The sequence below is a fragment of the Monopterus albus genome, unplaced genomic scaffold, assembly GCF_001952655.1.
Source record: "Monopterus albus unplaced genomic scaffold, M_albus_1.0 scaffold52.1, whole genome shotgun sequence".
NCBI classification, from domain to species: Eukaryota; Metazoa; Chordata; class Actinopteri; order Synbranchiformes; family Synbranchidae; genus Monopterus; species Monopterus albus.
The window spans coordinates 328,882-349,597 of NW_018127932.1; the positions used below are offsets into that span (position 1 = coordinate 328,882).

At 40.9% G+C, this 20,716-nt stretch overlaps 1 protein-coding gene across 1 annotated transcript in view; it reads right to left on the reverse strand.

The window, feature by feature from the left end:
- The window catches only part of wdfy4 (WDFY family member 4), a 45,759-nt gene that overhangs the window by 16,620 nt on the left and 8,423 nt on the right, over window positions 1-20,716 (reverse strand). Inside the window, exons 4-44 of the mRNA XM_020601869.1 lie at window positions 19,120-19,231; window positions 18,506-18,630; window positions 17,794-17,922; window positions 17,463-17,652; window positions 16,727-16,916; window positions 16,283-16,443; window positions 14,976-15,208; window positions 14,751-14,890; window positions 14,228-14,358; window positions 13,856-13,957; window positions 13,531-13,721; window positions 11,957-12,639; window positions 11,679-11,772; window positions 11,363-11,577; window positions 11,170-11,252; window positions 10,807-11,035; window positions 10,594-10,670; window positions 10,293-10,511; window positions 9,287-9,465; window positions 8,841-9,072; window positions 8,171-8,322; window positions 7,980-8,091; window positions 7,698-7,888; window positions 7,432-7,584; window positions 7,217-7,290; window positions 6,694-6,849; window positions 6,485-6,579; window positions 6,299-6,395; window positions 5,976-6,178; window positions 5,366-5,532; window positions 5,173-5,292; window positions 4,920-5,102; window positions 4,686-4,841; window positions 4,143-4,269; window positions 3,885-4,036; window positions 3,376-3,614; window positions 3,165-3,286; window positions 2,869-3,060; window positions 2,658-2,767; window positions 199-276; window positions 10-69 (exon numbers count right to left, since the gene is read on the reverse strand). Of these exons, the coding sequence (XP_020457525.1) occupies window positions 10-69; window positions 199-276; window positions 2,658-2,767; window positions 2,869-3,060; window positions 3,165-3,286; window positions 3,376-3,614; window positions 3,885-4,036; window positions 4,143-4,269; window positions 4,686-4,841; window positions 4,920-5,102; window positions 5,173-5,292; window positions 5,366-5,532; window positions 5,976-6,178; window positions 6,299-6,395; window positions 6,485-6,579; window positions 6,694-6,849; window positions 7,217-7,290; window positions 7,432-7,584; window positions 7,698-7,888; window positions 7,980-8,091; window positions 8,171-8,322; window positions 8,841-9,072; window positions 9,287-9,465; window positions 10,293-10,511; window positions 10,594-10,670; window positions 10,807-11,035; window positions 11,170-11,252; window positions 11,363-11,577; window positions 11,679-11,772; window positions 11,957-12,639; window positions 13,531-13,721; window positions 13,856-13,957; window positions 14,228-14,358; window positions 14,751-14,890; window positions 14,976-15,208; window positions 16,283-16,443; window positions 16,727-16,916; window positions 17,463-17,652; window positions 17,794-17,922; window positions 18,506-18,630; window positions 19,120-19,231 (6,654 nt within the window). The remainder of the gene's footprint in view (window positions 1-9; window positions 70-198; window positions 277-2,657; window positions 2,768-2,868; window positions 3,061-3,164; window positions 3,287-3,375; window positions 3,615-3,884; window positions 4,037-4,142; window positions 4,270-4,685; window positions 4,842-4,919; window positions 5,103-5,172; window positions 5,293-5,365; window positions 5,533-5,975; window positions 6,179-6,298; window positions 6,396-6,484; window positions 6,580-6,693; window positions 6,850-7,216; window positions 7,291-7,431; window positions 7,585-7,697; window positions 7,889-7,979; window positions 8,092-8,170; window positions 8,323-8,840; window positions 9,073-9,286; window positions 9,466-10,292; window positions 10,512-10,593; window positions 10,671-10,806; window positions 11,036-11,169; window positions 11,253-11,362; window positions 11,578-11,678; window positions 11,773-11,956; window positions 12,640-13,530; window positions 13,722-13,855; window positions 13,958-14,227; window positions 14,359-14,750; window positions 14,891-14,975; window positions 15,209-16,282; window positions 16,444-16,726; window positions 16,917-17,462; window positions 17,653-17,793; window positions 17,923-18,505; window positions 18,631-19,119; window positions 19,232-20,716) is intronic.

Genomic DNA, 20,716 nt, shown 5'->3' on the forward strand with positions numbered 1-20,716 from the left:
TCCCCCCACCACCTCAGCCTCCACGTGCAGCCACTTGGAGCTAGTTCGCTCCCATTCACTGGTTCGCAACTGGAGCACAGAAACAGGCCCCAGGATGAACAGGAACAGATGAGACAGAAATAACATTAATATACATCCAATTTTGGCTTTTAAAAAAACATTTATTTCAGAATAATAATGGTAACATTTCTATCAAACCTGTAAGTGGTTTGTTCTCATATTCTCAAACATGCTGTGGCCTCTCTGTCGATGTGACTCCATGTAGGACAGAAACTCCTACAAATAAAGGAGAGGAGCCTGATGGGTGCAAATGAAAAGAGCAGGCGGCACAATCGCCCTTCCTCCAGCTCATATTGCACACACACATCAAATGTTCATAGAGATTGTATATTCATAATGGTATTGTTGTTTCTTCATGCAATTACAATGCATTCATACAATTACATCTGTTCTAAATTGCATTTACTGGGCAAAATAAGCTAGTGGCTACAGTCTTACAATAACCCTGTCTGGAAATGTAATCATTTGCTGGTGTGATCTAATTAACATAAACATTAATATCACTGAGCCATGCCACAGTCAATGGCAAGGTAAGTGTGTGCACCTATACTGCGCACAATTGTATGTGTCGATTAAAAGAGAAAAGAAAAAAATAAATAAAAAAATCCAAAACAGAGCCGTGTTGACACTGCAGGATGCTCGTGTTCAGCAGACACACTGGGATCATATTCTGACTGTTAACTGCTTCATTAAGCCCATCATCACAGCAGTGCTCGCTGAGAGACTAGTGAAACAACATGTGTCCATCTTCACAGCTGACCCAGGAAAGCCATTTAATTGACTGAATGAACATGCAGTAACTCTTTTTTCGATCAAGTTTTTATTTACAGATGCTAATTCTGTGCTTTGCAGTATAACCCCATGAATGCAATAATTGATTTCATGTACAATAAAAGAAAATAACTACTTTTGTATTACAAGAGATGCAGTGATTTCAGAGTAAAACCAGGCATAAAAGTTGACGACAAACTTTGACACACCCTCTGGAGAATGAAAACTGTTTCTCAAAATGACTGACTGCCTATCCAAATGAGAAGTTGTACACAGAAAGAAATAAAGGAGTAATTTGAGGAGAGATTATAGAAATATTACAGACAGAAAAGAGAGTAATAATGAAGTTTGTGAACTAGAGCCACGTTGTGACAGACAAACGGCAACTCGGCGTCATCATCTCCTAATTTTATTCCTTCATTTGAACAAACATAAGTAATATATAGCATTAATTACACTATTTAGCAGATAGGAACCTCATTGGCTTTTTAAATGCTGCATTAAATACATAACTCATCTCTTCCCTCTGCAATTAACATCAGAACATCACACTCATTTCCATTTTAATGACTTCCCAACAATACGCCACCTTTGATGATAAGGCAACATAATGTCAACTTCATTCTGGGCCGGCAGTGAATGTGTAATGAACTTAACGTGATCATTAGTGCTGTTAATTATCTTTCTAATATGAGGACACAGATATGATTAAGGAAAACTGCAGTCACTGAAGAAATAAATCTCTAGAAGGATTGCGCTGAAGCTTTACTGAGGACACAGTCTGCCTATCAGCCTCCATATTCTCATTCATTACCTACAGTAGGCTTTAACACCCTGTTTTTGTTCAATAAAAATAGATATCTGAGACTCAGAAACTACACTCCGCGCTCTGTAGAAATGCATTACTAAAGATTCAGTGACTGAAAAGAGACTCCCCATGAGCTCATGACTTGCCAAATAAAGGTCATAAGTTGATGATCCAGAAAATTAATGACTCACTTGTTTCTTCCTGAAAAAATGAGCAGACTGGCTGACCATTACTGATCACTTTTTTTGAACACTTGCTGCATACTGCAACCTACTCAGAGCAAAGTGGTGCAACACACTGCAGAAAGGGAGAAGGCAAGTGTCCCTCCCTCTTCTTCCCTGCCTCTCAGATGGAAAAACAATTCATCACCCTCTCTGAAAGCCTGTCAAAGACTGATATAATAAAGAATAACATCAAATGAATAATGTTTTCATCAGATTGGTACCATTATAATTGCCAAGCCGATTTCTGGTGGCAAGAGATGCTCACAAACAAGAACACGCATACTTTGTGGGGATGAGACAGACACACAGACGCGGTAATTTCATGCCTGTGTGCCTGAGTAATATGTCCCCGCTCCCTGCTCCAGATGGCTCGATGTCTTAAGCGTTGTGGGGGAACTAATGATGTGGGCCACGTGTTTCATGGGGAAAAAACAACAATAAACGTGTCTTTAACCTTCAGCAGCAAACAGTGTGTTGTAGCGAGTGTTCCCATGGATGGGCGTAACAGATATCAATTACTATGCCCACTCAGGGGCAATCAGCTGTGATAATCCAAATCCATTTAAAGAAATAATCAAACACCCCCACAAGGCTGGATGGCCCGCAACACAAACACAGCAGTGACTTTGGGATGAGTGTATGGGCACAGTGCTCTGGGATGCAGGGGCACCTGAGAAAAGCTAATGACTCCACACTCCTCACTGGGGAGGACAGTCACAAGTATGCACATCTCTCTGCCATGTCCTCAGCAAAAGAACCAAACAATTTATATTTATACTAAACAATTTATTTACCTCTGCTGTTACTGACTCTTTGCCTAGCCTGGCCCAAGCTGTGCGAACAGCACTGCTGATCATGTCAAATGTCTTCTGAGAACTGTTGGCAATCTTCTTCTTCTGAGACTCTGACAAGACATTTTAAAGACAAGGAATAAAATGAATAAACATGGACCCTAATATTTAGGCATTGTTTCCTTCTGCAGTTATTAATATAATGTGAGGTAACCTATGTGTAGCAGCCAGGCTTTGTGTGCTGTCTCCTCCCACAGAGGAGCAATATCATTCATGCTGACGGGCCCAGTGTCCGCTGAGTGGCCCGCTGAAATCTCTATTTTATACGTTTCTTCAAGTGTGCGTTGCCTCTCCACCATGACCTTTGACCAGCAGGCCTCCGCTAAGGACACTAATTCTCTGTCATCTAGAACAAAAACACACACACTTGCTCTGAACTTTCTAGACGCTACAAAAATGTCAGGCTACAATGATGCATGTAGATGAACCCTCACATGTTGGCTCTCATACCTGTAGTACCGTCTGCTCCGCTGCTGAGGCTTTCAGAATGCCTGGTTTTGGTAGCAAACACATGAGACAAAGCTTTCCTGTTGTGCACTTTCTGTGCCACGCATCCAAAACCCTCAGGGTAGCTAGAAAAAAAAGTAAGATAGTGTGACTCAATGAACTCTGGTTTCAACAAGTGTTTGGATATGCATTTAGATTTTGGTTTCAGTGTTACCTGCCAGATCGTATCAGTAAGAGGCAATGAAGAAAGCATGTAACAAAGTTCACATTTGAATTGTAAGTTGCCATGAACACATCCCAGTATTCCATAAAGGTCTGTAATGTCCTGATGACCCTTCCCTTTTCTTCTTGGGAATGTCGTGGTTGAGACAAGAAGTAAAGCAGGACTTTATTGTTGCACGAGTAGAGAGCAGACACTGTCTTCTCTTTCTGGGTCTGGCCTTTTTCCAGAGCCTAGAAGTACACAGCAGCATATCTGTCATCAGCAGGTATAAAACTGTAATATAATTCTTGACCTATGGGTAGGTTTGACATTTTCACAATCCAGAGCTCACACTTGTCTCCACATTAACAATTAACAGGATGCTTTTAACATCAATTTATAGATCACAAGAAATGACTTTTATGCATTTCAAATGTAAGAATTATTTTCCATATTGACTCTCTACAGTACATGAGGTGTGTGTATACTACAGCATAAATGTATCATTATGTTAACCTCACCACAACAATCTGATCTGCAAGGAAGTTGAGCAAACTCTCAGGGTCTCCCAGGAATGTTCCACTGTAAAGTTTCTTAGTGAGAGTCTTCGTAAAGAACACCACATTCTCCATCAGTATGCCCATCTGCCCTTCAGGCTTCTGGTTTTTTGAGTCTGAGAGATACAATACAAAGTCACACATTCAGATGGAAAAAGAATTTTCTGCACATGAACATGGTCACACTGTTATGAGAAAATCATGCATGGTATGTAGTCCTACCTTGTGAGCTGAGATGAGTGTTGTTTTCTTCCTCTTGGCTGAGAATGTGGATGATGTCCATAATCAACTCAAGAAGCTCAGTCTGGAAACTCTGCCTCTGTTCTAGTGATGCACCACTAGGGGAAAACTGTGGCATTTATGAAGAACAACAAATATGTGTAAACTTTCTTTCTCCTATTATATCAGATATAGAAGGGAACAACTTGTCTAATGTTGTCTCAGGTGCAGGTTTGTAATGTTGTTCACGTTGGTACGAGTGTACACAGGTTAGGCTTGGCTAGTTGAAAACAACAACACAGAAATCTGGAGTCCTTGGCCTATTGGCGTTCTCTCCATCCCAACAGTATTCAGTATTATTCAGTAACTGAGTAAAGACTGCCACCTTCTGGAGAAATGAGAGTTTTGCAGTATTATAGTAAACTGAAGAACCTTTTTCAGTGGGAGCGGATTTGGCAATAATGTGTGTGTTATACATAATTTACTAGACGTTGAGTGAACAAACAAAATATAGCAAACAATTGTCGTTTATGTGTGTGTATTCACCTCTAAGAGCAGTACAATAGGATGTGTGCTGGTGTTGGCAGAAACATTAAGCAGATTATCCATTAGCAGTATTCTGATGAAGTCACACACTGGCTTCCTGGTTTGATGAGGCTTGACTGTGTCCTCATCTTCATTTACACAAGGCTCTACCATGCCCTGAAAGAAGTGACCAAGTAAAGTGAATAATACCAGAGAGATTAGATGTTATGGTTTTATAAATGGACAGACACAAACCTCTGAACTGCCCATAGGGTACACAACTCTAGCGAGTGCATGGAGGAACTCTGGTGATGCCCACAGTGGGTCACTTGGCCGGAGGTTATGAAGAAGACAAAGGAACTGCATCACACTTGCTGGGAGCTGCAACTCCCATGATGCATCAGTGTCTGGCATGTGCTTTGCTGTGGTAACAGGCTGCTAAAACAAAAGAAAATATATTATACATTACCATTTCGTGGCATATTATGTAAGGTTATTGTGTTCTTACCTGAGTGATGATGACTTTGACTGTCTCCAGAAGTATTGTAACAGCTTCAGCACAGAGCTGCTGAGCAGGGGTTTCTGCTTGACTGTCAATCAGTGACTGTAGGATATCATCCAAATTCTCCTGTAGATGACACATGCAAGCGTTATGACAGGGATGATGAAGAAGATGATTTACAAAATTTAAGCATACCCACCTTCTCCTCTGCTGTGTGACGGGCCTTCTTTCCCAGCAGCAGTGCTGCCAAGGCCTCGTACACCTGAGGCAGGTGAGAGTGTCTGATCAGCAGCCCCTGTAGAACATCAAAACCTGGACACATGGTGCTGTGGCACTCATAAGACGAAGGAGGAGCTTGAAGGTTGTCTGGTGACAAGGCAAGAAATCAACGATAGGATAAAAGTAAGACACTTACTGTAAAATATTCTAAGAATAAAATGTTCTAACAATTAACTTTAAATTACTGTGAATTTAAGATGTTCAGCATGTCTAAAAATCAATATCACATTGCTCAAGCCATAATTTCTATATTAACATAAATCATAATGAGGCTTAATATGAAAGTTTATATTAAGTGATAATCTGCTTTTCAGTGTACTGCAGCCTACTGCATGTTGACATTTCTTAAAATTTATAAAACAGCTCTTTTGTTACTATTTAAATATAATTTAACACAATTTCATCTAATCCATTCAATTTGCACAAACAAACAAAAAAAATATCACAATATGATTTCACCAAAAGAGGCAAAATGTCAACATTTAATTATTTTGCTGGTTCACTGCATGAGACTATTTAGCTTCATCTACCCAAGACAGCAAAGGGTTCCTTCATGCCCTCTATCAGTGTTCCTGGGAGCACCCGCTCTCTGAAGCTGCTCTGCTGGCAGGGACTGGACAGAAGATGTGTGAGCAGGACAAGACCCAGTTTCAAGGTTGAAGGGTGAAGGTGTGGCTGAAGGAAGAGCAGGAACCAATCACTGCCCAAGGAATCAAATACAGCCTTCTGCTGACTAGTGGGAAACAAGAACATGACAGACTAATTCAGTTAACATTTATGGCAAGTGAAATATTGGGAAAATGTGTTTTCATTCCAGTTTTGGTTTAGCTAAACATTAACAGATGTGACTCACTCTTCATTTAGAAAGCTGTCTGAGTTGAGGATTTCACAGAGAGCGAGTAAAAGCTGGTTGCGGATCCAAATGAAGTTGGCTGGACCAGAACTCGGAGCTATAGCAGGACAAGTCTGGGTCAGTACCGGTAACAACTTGTCATCCGTGAGACACGTTTAAGAAATGGTTGTCTGTTATAGGCTGTACCTGGCATATCCTGGGCAAGATCACTGTCATTTATCTCTTTGCTTTCAGTCATGTTACTAAGAGGAGGGAGTGTGTAGACCAGAAAGAGCCCAAGTCTGATCAAATAAAAAGACATTTTAAATACGGATAAATTCCTATTAATCTAATATTTTTATGTGAAAATTGTATGACAGAGGAATTTTGTTTTGGCCGGTGTAATACCAGACTACCTGCGCATGTCCAGAGGGGTGAAGTGAGCTTTCAGGAGAGATGTGATGACACAAGAAATGAGCTTAACTTTCTCACCAGTCACAGCAGGCTCAGAAAGTTCAAATAGCAGGTGTGGTAGCAGCCCCATGCCTGCTGTATCCCTTCGGCTGTCACTGCTAAGGATACACAGAGAGAAACAGAGAGGGAATTAATATCAATCACAATCTGTTCCCACAGACAGATAATCTAATTCAGCAATCCATGCACATGTTCAGTCAGGCTCATCTCTTCAGCCTCTGTGACTGATTCTGTTGAACATTCCCTTGACTATTTATTGTACATTTCTGTGATATTGATGACAGGCTGCTGCAGATGTTGACAGATCAGTCAATGAATTCTGTCATCAATCCTGAACAATAGTTTTTTTTTTATTATTGTGTTATGTAACTCTCTGGCCATGCCAGTTAATATTAAATCGGATTATGTTGACTGTACAACATATTCTGTTCAGTCTGGTCACACACTGACAACTGTGGAAATTACCTGGATGATTTCAGGATTTCAGCAAAGTGGTTCAGAACTGAAAGCTCCAGATTATCTGATGCGTTCTTCCACACCTGAAAACATGGTATAATGAGAGGCCAACAAAAATATTTAGCTTCCGGATAAAATTAAAAACTTTCTAAATAAATACATAAAAATAATCTATTTCCTACAGTACATCCTCTGAACTTTTATGCTAAAATTTGGACGCTGACCTCCAGATCACACAGCAAGGCCTGGAAAGCAGGTTCATTTTGTATGAAACCAGACCCAGAGCTCAGTGCCACTGGACTCACGAGACAGAGAACCAGCTGAAAGGCTCTGTAGCTGATCAGGCTGCTCTTCATTTTCAGCAGAAAAGCCAGCAGCTACAGGGACAGCAAAAAAAAAAACAAATCACAAAAGTAAGATAGTGGAATTTGATGTCTGTTTATACATAATGTGTAGCTGCTCTAGTAATTTTATTCACGAGTCTCCACACCTTGTATCCACCAATGCGGCTCATTTCCTGTTGCATGGCAGAGTTGGTCTCCAGCACAGAAAGAAGAATTTTAATAGTTGCATATAGAGAGCTGTCATCTGGTGCCATTGCAACAAGACTGAGAACAACTGCAGGCCCACCCACATAGAGGAAACCATTAGATGCACTGCTAGGGGTGAACGTACGCACACCTATAAGGAAGAGGCCATGAGCTTAACAAATTTGCATGTAAAAAAATCAACCGAAGTGTAAATAAACTTGTCAAAATAACACTTTATTTACCAAAATGTCCAACCAGCGCTGCACCGATTGTGCGAGCTGTGCCACTCAGGTGCTGGCTGATGTTTCGAGCAAGGAACACAGGGGTGGAGTGATCCCGAGATGTTATCTCCATCTGTAATTAGGAGCAACGATTGCTACACTACTCCGTATAAAAACAACAAACACATAACCCCAGCATGCAGTCACATTACCTCTTTAGCAATCAGTCTACAGTCCACCTCATTGTAATCATCTCTGATCTGGGCAACATTTGTTAATGTAGAAACTGCTGGGTTGATGCCAAATGAAATCCTCCCCTCAGGAACCAGCCTATGAGGGACAGACTCAGTGTCTGAACTACAGCCTGGAGAGAGATGAGACAACCCAGGCCAGTAAAGTAGAAATGCCTTACACAAATAAAAAAAGTAATGTGTCATAATCCATATCATAAATGCTAATCATGTACAGTAATTAATTTACTGATTCAAAAATATTTCAAAGTTAACATATTTGATTTTACATTACACAAGTTGTAAAATTTAAGATCAACTTTGTCTCCAGACGGAAATTTGTTTTGACTACTCCTGCAACTGCACAGAAACACAACCCATAAACTCAGATAATCAACCCAGTATAACATGCAAAAGAATCCAAGAAAAGCATTTCCGCATGAAAGTATTCATTGTTTGGTATCAGTACATATGGTGCTCTTAAGAAATATTTTCTTCTAACTGTTCCCATTGTTATTCAAAAATCACAACAAAATACATTTATAAATTCAGTAAGCCTCAAAGGCTCATATCCAGGACAAATTAAGGGAAGAAGACAAAAGATAGTCTTTAGAAATCTTGAGAAACTCTTGCACAAAATCTTGTGGTATACCTGTGTTGCGCAGAGCCAGGAAGTTGCCCAGATAGGCGGTGCCTTGATTGTATATGGCATCCACAGCGTCAGAGCTCAAAGCCTCTTCAAAAAGGTAGGAAGGACCCACTCGCCACACTACAGCAGCATGCTCCTTCCAGAGAGCTGGTGTTCCTATCAGTCCGTACACATCAATCACAGCTGTGGGGTCCATGGAGACATACTGACCAGGGAATGGCTGAATGTACCTCATCTGACAGGAAGTGCAAGAATTTTCAGAAAGAATTTTTTTTTATTTTTTTTTGGAAAGAAGATATGGCAGATGCTGGCTGCTAGATTTTATCACTTGTTTGTTGCTGAGAACATGATTATATAACATGAACAGGCATAACATCTTCATACATAGTGTAAATGCCACATTAGACCTAGTTTAGCTCTTCACTTGCTCTCCTCTTCCCTTGTCATACCTTTCCTGTCCCCACGGCTTTGCCATTGAAGTAGGCTGAGGTCACACAGCTCTTCTTCACGTCTTTGGCCATGACCACAACCAGATGGTGCCACTGACCTGGGACCAGCGCACTGGAGCATCGGAACCTCAGTGATGTAGTCAAAGAACTGGATGTGCAAACTTCTGGTTCCATTGTATCTGTTAAACAAACATGGAGAAAGACATTCAGTCAATCTCTGCAATATAAAGTAATGACTGTGTAGGCCCACTTTAAAGACAATAATAAGAAATAGCTGTTATTTCATAAGAAAAGCTACAAAGCTACTGTATACAAATTCTTCTAATTATATAACGTCCAGTAGCTGTTATGTAAAGTTCACCCAGGATAAATATTGACCAACCTATTTTCACTTTCATTTGCAGATGACACACCTGTAGTTGGCCTCATTACCAACCAGGATGTGGCCAACTACAGGAGTGAGGTGTGCCAGCTGGTACAGTGGTATAGGAACAACAACCTCTTCATCACACCCCGCAACCCACATCAGAACATAAAAAGATATAAAGAGACTACCTCTGCTGTTGCACAAACTCAATACATTTCCCCTTTTTTGTTATATTACAGGTTAATCCGCTGCTGACTGTTGTGGAAACAAACAAAAAAACTACCTCTTCTGTTTTACCGTCTGTTAAATGTAAATCTGCTGCTGTTTTCTTTTGCCGGGATATCTGCTGCTGTTGGTCATTTACAACTGTCCATGTATACCTAATGTGTTATTTGCACCTCATCACCAACGCCCTGGATGATGCTGAACCATCTGCTGTTATTGTTTGCACTACTGTCACTGACTGTACACAGCTTATTGGCTGTACTGTTTAGATTTCTCCTAATTACATCAATCCAGTTCTTATTCTGTTCTATTCTATTCTATTTTTTATTTTACTCTATTTTAGTTCCTAAATGTTATGGCACCCAATACTAGGTGATTTCGATTTTCTGTATGTCCTTGAACCTTCACTCTTACCCAAGTATGTAAATGTTTCCTCCTCTGTAGAGATGACCAGACAGCCATCACAGGCTGAGAAGGAGACTGACAGACAGATATAGTGTTGTTCAGTCCGAGACATGTGACGAACCACCGACAGTAGACGGATTGGGTGTGAGTCACAGGCTGAACTAAACCTGTTGATCTGGAACCAGCAGGAAAATGAGACACCAGCTGTAGGGGGAAATCCCCGGCAGTCTAAAATATGAGGAAGATAAACATTTTATTCAGATTTAGTTACAAATATGTGAGAAGGAAACACTTAAGACTCATCACTTACCTCCTCCAATTCCACCTGTTGAGATTGAATCGGCAGTCACTCCTTTCACTGTGGCCAGAGAAGGCAGGAAAAGGCAACTGCAAAGAATACAGCCGCATGTCACAAAGGTAGTGACTAAATAATACTCTACTAAAATAACTTCCATCGAGTCATTTAGTCTAATCTAAGTCAGGCTGCAGGACTACACAAAGACCCAGTAAAACAAAAACTCACCCATATCCACTCTCACTCATGTCAAACTCTACAAATGCTGGTGAGGAGGAGACTCGGTGAGGTCTGAAGCTGCGTGGTGACACCATGGACACCAGACTGATGATCTGGTGGACAGGGATTGCAAAACCAACAGAGGACTCACTCTGACTTGTAGACTGTAACAAGCTGAAGCTTCGATTCATTGTTTTTAATGAAGATCCTGATGAGACCTGTGCCTCCGTATTGTGACCTGGTGGAAACACAAAATGTAATATGCGACCTGCTTTGTGTTTGTGTTTGAAAGTTAAAACATCAAAAGCATTCAATCTAAAATGCTTTATAAAAGCATGCAGGAAACAACAGTATCACCAAACATATATGTACCGTTTGAAACAGGAGATTGTTGTGATTGCTTCGCCGTTTTGTCTGCCAAATATTTAAGAGCCTGTCCTAAACATATGAACTTTCTGAGAAGAAAGAAGGGAGGACACATCAGATGGACTGACTTGTTTGCACAAAAGCATTTTAAATGCAACCAAATAAAAATGCTGAGTATGGAAGGCCGAGTATGTCTGACCTGAAATCTGAATGTGTGATGGACTGGGAGGAAAGCTTCTCCAAGATACGTGTAACAGGCAGATGTAATGGGTGGTTTGGAGCCAGCAACATGTTCCGACAATGGATCAAGAGTGTGGAAACCAGGCCCCCCTCACACAATATCTGGCGGTTTCGCTCAGGTTTGACAACAGCTTGGATGTAGTGCACCAGCGACAACTGGACTTCCATAGAGAGCTGGAAGACAGAAAAAGATATCCGTCTCATACAGGGGCCCTATCATGTACTGAATAATATACTAAATGAGGCACTGTGACGTGTTCAGTGTAAAAAGATACCTGTGTGTCTTTTGGAGTGAACACTGATGGAAGGAGAGTAATTATAACTCTGAGGGCTCCTGGATGAGGAATGATATGCTCACAGGAGAACCGACTGTAAGAGCAGCAAAAAAAAGACCAAACCAAGACAAATTGAGGTTGGGCCTTATATGAGCACATGTAGATTCTCCTCAGAGACACCACTCATCACCACAATTTAGATTTGAATGTACTGCAGAGGAAATTCATCTAATAGGAATATGGCTGAGTCTTCAAGCTCTATAGTTCGAAATACATACCTGTACTGATACTCTGTGGAGACTGAGGAAATACTGGATGCTGTGTTCCTGGACCTTCCCTGTGTGTCCTCCAAGAACTGCCTACCTGATGCCAGGAGTCTGTTGTCTGTATCTCTACCACACGCATCCTCAGACTCTGGTCCCAAGTTGAACTCTTGATGAGAGTAGGTCCCTGTGGCAAATTGGTCGAGGCAAGAGAGCAACCTTATACATGTCCGAAGAGTGACAGGCAGATTGGGTTGCAGTGGGGTGGAGGGAGAGCAGGGAGCATCAGAGGCCTCTGCTAACTCAACAAACTGGTGGAAGCTCTTTCCAGGAGACTGGTCATCTTGTCCAGTCTTGGAACAGAAGCCCTCCTCTTCATCCCACTTCTTTTTCTCATGGTCTCCAGTGTGAAAGCAGCCCAGATGGAGCAGAGCTTCGGCCAGTCTTTCATAAAAGCCACTAGTCTCAAAATGGTATGCATTTACTGTGTGGAGATGCACAGCCCGGGCCAGGATATGGAGAGTGAGGAGGAGGAGGTCCAACAGTGGTTGATGTCCCAGGGTCTTCCACACTTCTCCCTGAGGAGGGTCAGACAGAGCTCCTTCCATATCGATCACTAAATACAGCAGTCCAGTGAAGCCTCCTGCTCTCCTAAAGGCGTCCCAACTGTTGGGTCTCTCCAGAACCTTCAGTACAGACTGAAATACAGGAGAGGGGAGTCACACAGGCCATTTGGACAGCCAGAAACTTAATCATGCATGTGACAAATCCTTTCTTGCTATACTTTGACAATACTTTAATAGACACACACTGTGTTCAAAGCCTCTGACTTTTAAAAGCATCTCCCTAGTCAATTAAAACAATGTCATGAAATATAGATGAAACATATAGATATATCATTAATCATTTCTGGTAACTAGTTTTTGGAGGTGAACACAATCACATTAGCTTTATTTAATTTAGAGAGCTAATCCATCAGGTAGGTAATGTGAGGCAGAACGCAGAGGGAAATGTGATTAACTGAAACTGGAGTAATAACAATGACTCTCAACACTTGCCAAACCAGGTCGTACCCAATCTGATTGCCACCTGCTTTAACCATGTTAGCACAAAGAACACACACACACAAAGAAGCTCCTGCATGCATGCACAAACAAGTACGTGTGCACACGTACACACATAGTGAATACACATGATATCTGCAAGTGCTCTTTTTGTGGCCATCTATAAAAACGGACACATACAATAGGTGTGTAACTTAGTTAGGCTTAATCGGATCTTTGTCCCATTCACTGATCTGATAGAGGTGGCAATCTTTAGAGTGCCACAGCACAAGGCTGCTAGCCTAATCAAATTGGTCCAGAGTTAACAGCTAAACCTGTTTTAGCAAATCAATCTGCATTTGTCTATAATGTAATCACGGTCCCACATGCTAAGAAAATAAATTCACTAGCTCATTATGTTTTAAGTGCATTACAATTTGTTATGATTTGATGTAGAGTGGAGACTACATTTACAGTTGAGATCATTGCTTCTGGGTGTGTATGTGCTGTTATCTGTGGTTGAGGGTACATGTAAAATTTAAGTACCTGCAAAAGGTCCCACTTCAACCTAAGTTCCTGCTGTGTAGAGGAACAAAGGGCCCCTATGCCTGTACTCATGAACTCCTCAGGGTTAATCTCAGCTAGCTGCTCCAAAATGTTCAGAGTGGGCGCTCGATACTGATCCTGATCCAAGAAGATCTTTATGTAGGGAACCATACCAAGGTCTCGCACTGAAACTGGAATACATATGAAATACAGCACCAGTTTCTAACCTTAACATAACTGAAAGAAGCACAAAATTATTACAGACTGTGACAGGTTGAGGAATTTAATTTTAAAAACTGGACATAAAGGAAATGAATGTGTATACCTATGTTCTTGATCGAACGCAAAGTGAGGCTTGACACAACTTCAAGCATACAGGCAGTGAGACGTCTCTCACCGTCTTCCACACATGGCAGCTGCTGGGGATCTAAACAGCACAAGAACTTCAGAAGCAAATTACAGTGTAAACACATAAGATGAGAAGTAGTTTTTCTACTGGCTGCTGAGCCAAACTTGTCGGCGAAGGAAAATTGTCAACCTCACTCTGAAAACAGAAGCATGAATCATGACTGTGTGTGTTGCTCAATCCCCAGTTTAATATAGTAACATGCTGTTTTGCAAATCACTGTCTCCTTTTATTAGCTGGACAACCATGATTACACAAGACATTTGAGGAAATATATATTTTGATTCATACTTATTTGAGCGGAAGAGACAACTCCAGCCTTCCTGAGGATTTTAGCTCTCTTACGAAGTTCCCCGAGCAGCAGCTCCAGCAGACCCCGGTCACTCAGCACCTCATCTAGCACACCACTGTGCACAATCATCCTAGAGAGCGGAGGAGAAAAGTTTTATTCAGCCTACATCAAGGAAACAATGAGGAGAAACAAAGTATTTTCCCAGCAAATACCACTTGTGGTGCTGTCGGTTAATAATTTTAAATGAAATATAGGATTTTTATAACTACAACGGGCAACTTTATACTGTCCTGCCTGTCCTGTGTAAATCTGTACCTATGATCAGACCAAGCTGCTGCAGCATCATCTGGAGAAGGTTATGTTTTTGACTATTTCTTAATTAAACAAGCTTTATGAGTGTACTTGTCAACTGAGAGGAGAACAATAAATTCCGACTGCTATAGCATTAAAGGATACATTTAGGTCAAACCTGGAGTATTCTGAACAATTCCGAGTACTATGTAACCAACTGGCAGTGCCCACCTATGAAAACACTTAAGAGCCACCACTCCGAACTCGATTCCTGCCACCTCTCCAGCCACTGTCCTAGCCCAGATCTGCTTCAGTACATTCAGCACTGCACGCAAGGTCTCATGGGGGATGTAATTCATCTTAAATACCACCTGTAAGAAGCCCAACATTTAATCAGACATGTTGTATGAAATAAAAAGCACACACGAGCTTTGCTGTCAACATTAAAAGCCATACCATCTCTAGAAGTGAAAAGAATAGTTTTTGGACAGGTGCTGGTTTATGCCATACACTGGCACCCAGCTGGGCCATCGACTGGACAGTCCACTCCAAAAGGAAGAAGTTAGCTGGGTCCCTTTCCCATATTGTTTGCAGGGTTCGAAGAAGCTGGCAGCACAGCAGAGAATCCTGGGAACGCAGCAGGGATGCCTGCAGCAGGTGGAAGGCCTGCAGGTTCTTTACTGTTGAACCTGGAGACAAGGGAGATGAGAAATGACAAAAGTATCAGATGTTTCAGCCCTTTAAAACGGGTCATATTGACTAGAAAATGGTCTACATATTTATCTTACCTTTTTTGTATTGGGGGATATCATACTTTGTATTAGTTTATGGCATACAGTACTGCAGAACAATATTAGCCTGAGGTCAACTTAGCCAAAAATGTTTTGAATTTAAGGCTCAATTTATCAGTTTTTGCTCTGGCAAGGTCAAACATATAAAAAGGAAAGCTAATAAATCAGAAACCATTAACAGAGAGCACACAGTGAAGCCAACTGACTTACACATACATAAACAGGTTGGAAACAAACATAATGTGCATAAGCGAAAAAATAAAAGTAGCATAATCTGCTTTGATAGAGTTTGTTTGCTACACTGTCAGAATATTTAGAGGAGCTCATAGATTTCGGAGCCAAAACACTCTTGCATTTGTTGTGAATAAATTTATACCTGATTAGTTATAGGATTCATTTTCACCCTTAATCAAAATTGCATCAAAACCAAATAAGATCAGGTCCCCCTTCTGGAAAGATATCTACTCCTCATGCTTGTGCTGAGTGTGTGTGTCCGTGCGTATGTTTGGATGGGCTTGTGTGTGTTTATTATGGACACTCTATTTATGAGTGTTGGATGGAGGAGTGTGTGAATCTATGATAGATGGCTGGTTGCTGTAGGCCAGTAGAGAATGGATGTGGGGCATCCTAACAGAGTTAGAGGGGAAGCCTCCACTTCATCATCCCAGACATAATCACCTCAGCTTCCTGTTAACCTGAGGGGTGTTGTGCACTGCAGCAAGGTAGCGGTCGGGGAGTGGGAAGCCAGAGTGTGTGGGAAATCAGGGAAAGGAGGTGGTGCAGTTTGGGTGGGTTATATAAGGGCAAGGAAAAAATAAATAAAATGCGTTCATTTGGGGTGACCCGTTCCACTCCCTAGTCCTAACTGCTGAGCGATGTGAGTGAAGACAGATAATGCATTTGGAAGGGATGGTTTGATTTTTTTTCCTCATGGTACAATCAAACAGAATTTGTGGTGAAGACTTGACCTACCTTTGGTGATTGGAGGATCAAACTTAAGGCCTGGAAGCTGGGGGTTGGTCACACAAAGAGCTACTTTCAGCTCGGTTTTTCCAAGCAGGGTGAGATCTGCAATGAGAGTCAGCAACTCCTCCACATGCTGAAACTGATCCGTGGACATACCTTCCTCACAGCTTATGATGGCATAACAAGAGACCAAAAAGGTAGAGTTAAATGAATAGCAGAGAAAAATAAGCTCATCTGTACTTGCTAAAAGAGCAGGCAAATTACATTAATAGAATTTATTGCACCCTTTGAAGGAGATGTTTATACCATGAAATTCCATTTATTTCTCTGAATTCTTACCATGGAAAAAATACCAAAATCTAATTGATGTCTTTTCATTTCTTTAAATAAGTATGCCCTCTTTGACTGAGTCGTATTTACTACTAACCCTACTAACTCCTTCTATCTCACCATTTCAGAATGTTCTCAAGGGCCTGGTAGCCATTGTTGGTGTCAAACTCGATGAAGAGGGACGGACTGAGTGGATAGGTGTCTATAATGAAGCTAAACACAGCCACGGCCACCTCGGCTAGCAGCGGTCCTGGGACATCAGCACTGATCTGCAACAGGTTCTGGATGCAGATACGCACACAATCCTTATCTAAAAAAGGAAAGGCAGCGTTGTTGGTTAGTGAAGTATTAACTGTTCAGAGGTGTACACTATATCAAAACGATAGGATCTACACGCTCACTGTTTCCAACTCAAGAAATGGATTGCCACAAACAAGTAATGTTTCAAGTCTCCTTTTCTTCACCAATACTGTAGTAGTAGAATAAAATCTTTCACTCTTAGCCCATCTTCACCCAGATTTAACAAAGAGCTATGCAATGATTCTACAGCAAAAAGCTACAGCATCATTCTGGAAAATGTTGATACCTTGATGTCCAAAAACTTTGTTATCAGAATAGTGTAGTGAATCATGCATACATGTGTTCCTCTTTGCTGGGATGTGCAGTCATGTGTCTCTGTGTGATCAAGTCATTACTGGGGAAAAAAATACCTGTCTGCACAAATAAACTTCCATAATAAAATCTAATTCTAAACTTTCTGTGTCATCGGTGGAATTGAGCCTATTTTAACTAGGAAGTAGAACCATATAGGTGAAACACAAATGTTAATTATTCCAATAGTTTTGAGGTACCTCACCTAGCAAGCTTGGGACAGTGTTGCTTGTCGCTACAGCAGAGATGGCCTTGAGGATACGAGAGGCCTGATGCCTCCAGGCAGTGCTGGTCTGATCCCATAGTGATGTGAGGCCAATGATAAGACATTGCAGTTCTTGAGTCTCCACCATTTTCTCTACATTGACTGGATGCCTACAAAGCTGAAGGAGTACCTAGAAAACAGCAGGGGGAAGAAGTGAAGAGTAACAAAAGCCAGTGAAAGGAATAGAAGCAACACAGACAGACAACTGCAAAGGACAGGAAAACGCAAAGAGTAAACAAAACTGTAAAATGACACTATTTCCTCAACTAACCTGCGTTAGTGGCTCCTGAAAGGTCTCTTCTATGGCAATGTTGTCCTTCTTAGCTGGAAGGCACACTAGCAAGTACAGACATTTCACTAAAGCAGCAGGGAGCTCTGGGGTTATGGAGGACAATACATCCTACACACACAGAGAAGAAAAAAATGTTCACATCTTGAAGCATTATCTAAAAATAATGAAAAATGTCCTGGCAGGTTGGATTCCACTTTGAGTCAAGCTGGAGGCTACTAATATGGAAGACACTCACCTCTATACAATATACAATAACACTGAAATTACTGATCAAAATACAGTAAGGAGTGGGATATACTACTGCTCAATGAAGCTTGGCTCACATAAACCTTCCTTGAACAGTGGTTTCAAATTCTCAAATACACTAAAGTAGTTTTCAGATTGTTGTGAGCGCCATGCTGTTGCTGCTGGACACACCTGACATTTATTAGCTGCTGTTTCCTTGGCACCCGATAGTGGTTTTAAATTAAAACTGAAAGCTTAAAAAAGATCCACTATGTCCTTTTCAGGAGTAACTTTACTCTTGTGTGCTCTCAAATGTATTTACAGGTATAATACTTATAATGACCCATGTTGTCCTAGTTTTGGGAATTGACATATTGTGAATCTATGTGTGGAATTTATACATATGATCAATATGATGCAACATTGTCCAGACAAAATGTGGTTATAAACCTTAAATTCCACTTACAGAACTATCAGATGTGAACAGCAAAAGGGACTTTAACAGCAACCATCCTGGACTTTCTCCTGTTTTAGACTGTGTCCCCTCAGGTGGCCTGTGGAAGAACCATACCACCTCCTCACGAGCCCCCTCTGAAAACACAAAAGACTCTATACATTTACTGAGCCATGACTCCAGAGGACTAAGAGGTCATAAACAAGTCCAAGACTGGTTGTAAAATGGTTACGGAGTAGGAAATAATTACTGCATGCACAACGTAAGAAACTCTGAACCATGCCTAAAAAACAGAAGTATCTACTTCCCTAGAAACTCACTTTTTCTTTCTAATCTTCAGAAAATCAGTACTGTGCATAAACAAAAACAAAATGGAGTAAAACGAGAGAGCAAGAGCCATCGGTAGATCACTAACAGCAGAGAAAGAATCCCAGCCACAAGAAACTGACCATGTACTGGCTGTTGCCACTTTTATGAACTTTGGCTTTCCATTTTCAATAAAAAGACACAAGCAACATTTACACTGTGAAAAAACACTGAAGACTGAAAAGAATCATAGCACACTTGTAAAAGCAGAAGTAGACAGAGGAGGTAGAAAGTCCCTCCCGTGCTGTATGTGTTAGTACCTGCAGTTCTTTCTGCCAGTCTGTTGTGGATGTTATAAATGACAGCGTCAGCAGTAAGAACAGCAAGCCCCGTCATGTCCAAACCTTCAAGTCGAACACCATCTTCACAGACCTGGGATCAGAGAGGAGTGTGACACTGACTGTAGAAAATAACAGCACCTGTTCTGAATCCTTAAGATAATACACATGGATACTATTAATGGTTGATACTACTGCTGTAAATCAGTAAATAACTGAAAATGTTGTTTTATTTATATTATACTTATGAGGTTTTTCTAATATGTTGTCCATCCCATATATGATTAAATTATTAAACCATGTTTCATCAGGCTGTGATACAACTCACCAACAGCCTCCAAAGTGACAATAGATTTGATTCCACACTTCTCAAAAGGAGTTGAAACAAAAACAAAATGAAATGTTATTGGTTTTATTACAGGCTTGTTGTATTAAACTGGATTAATAAGAACTACAGTAATACACTGGCAAAATTTAACAGTAATGTAACATGCAACTAATGGCATGTTTGCTCACTGAGTTGTATTAGACCATCCACTCAATATTGTCTTTTGTAAAATCCTTCATGTAAAGTTTTCAGGACTTTATCCACTACATACTGTATCTATACATTATGATAGGCAGTGAAGTGGTGTAATCACATTATAGCTGGAGCTCAAGTGCTCTGCTAATGCACTACACTATAAATAATAGAAGCCAGTGTGTACTACGGTATATGCTCTTTTCAGTTCCGTAAGAGGATATCACATTTCCCTGAGTTTGCTGTTCTTAAGTGAGGCTCTGCATTCTGGTCAAATTCCTCAACTTGAGGCTTACACATACACCTACACAGAAACCAAAGAGCAATTACATCCGCATACATAAGCCTGTGTGCATGAGCTACACAAACACACAGATCAGTGATGGAATTTACAGCATGTGCGTGAGTAAAAGGAGACAGGAGGTTACTTGTTAGTTGTGACACAATTCAGGCCTAAAGCTAGAGCTGAAGCTCTGTTGTGTTTCATGTGACTGTAGCTTAGGGCCCAACATCTGACTGCTACCTCGTGAACCGTGGCTCCACTTGATGGTCTATAGTTATTTGTTTAAAAGACTTTTACAATACAAAAATGGCTCCCTTCTTTCAAAATGGACAATAAATACCTCCCTCATTTGATTAATGAACTGCAAACCATGAATCTTAAAATGATAAATGGATGAACAGTGGGAGATAAATAGGTGTGTATATATATATATATATATATATACATATATAAGCTAAAAGAGCTAATAAATCAGAAGCGAACGAGGATGTTGAGGCAGAAGAGGATTATATTTCAGCGGCGCAAGTAACAGAGATGTTGAGTCAGCAGAAGCAGATGTACACCGCACTGTTGAGCCAACAACAAGACAACTTCAAAGGTTTTGTGCAACTACTTATGGAGACAAATAACAAGAGACTCGACGACATGACCAGAGAAATACAGGAGATAAAAACGAGTTTGCAGTTTACCCAGCGAGATGTGGATGTGATTAAAGCAGCCATGGGTGAACAGAAAATACAAACCAAGGAAACAAGGGATGATGTCTACAAAACTTG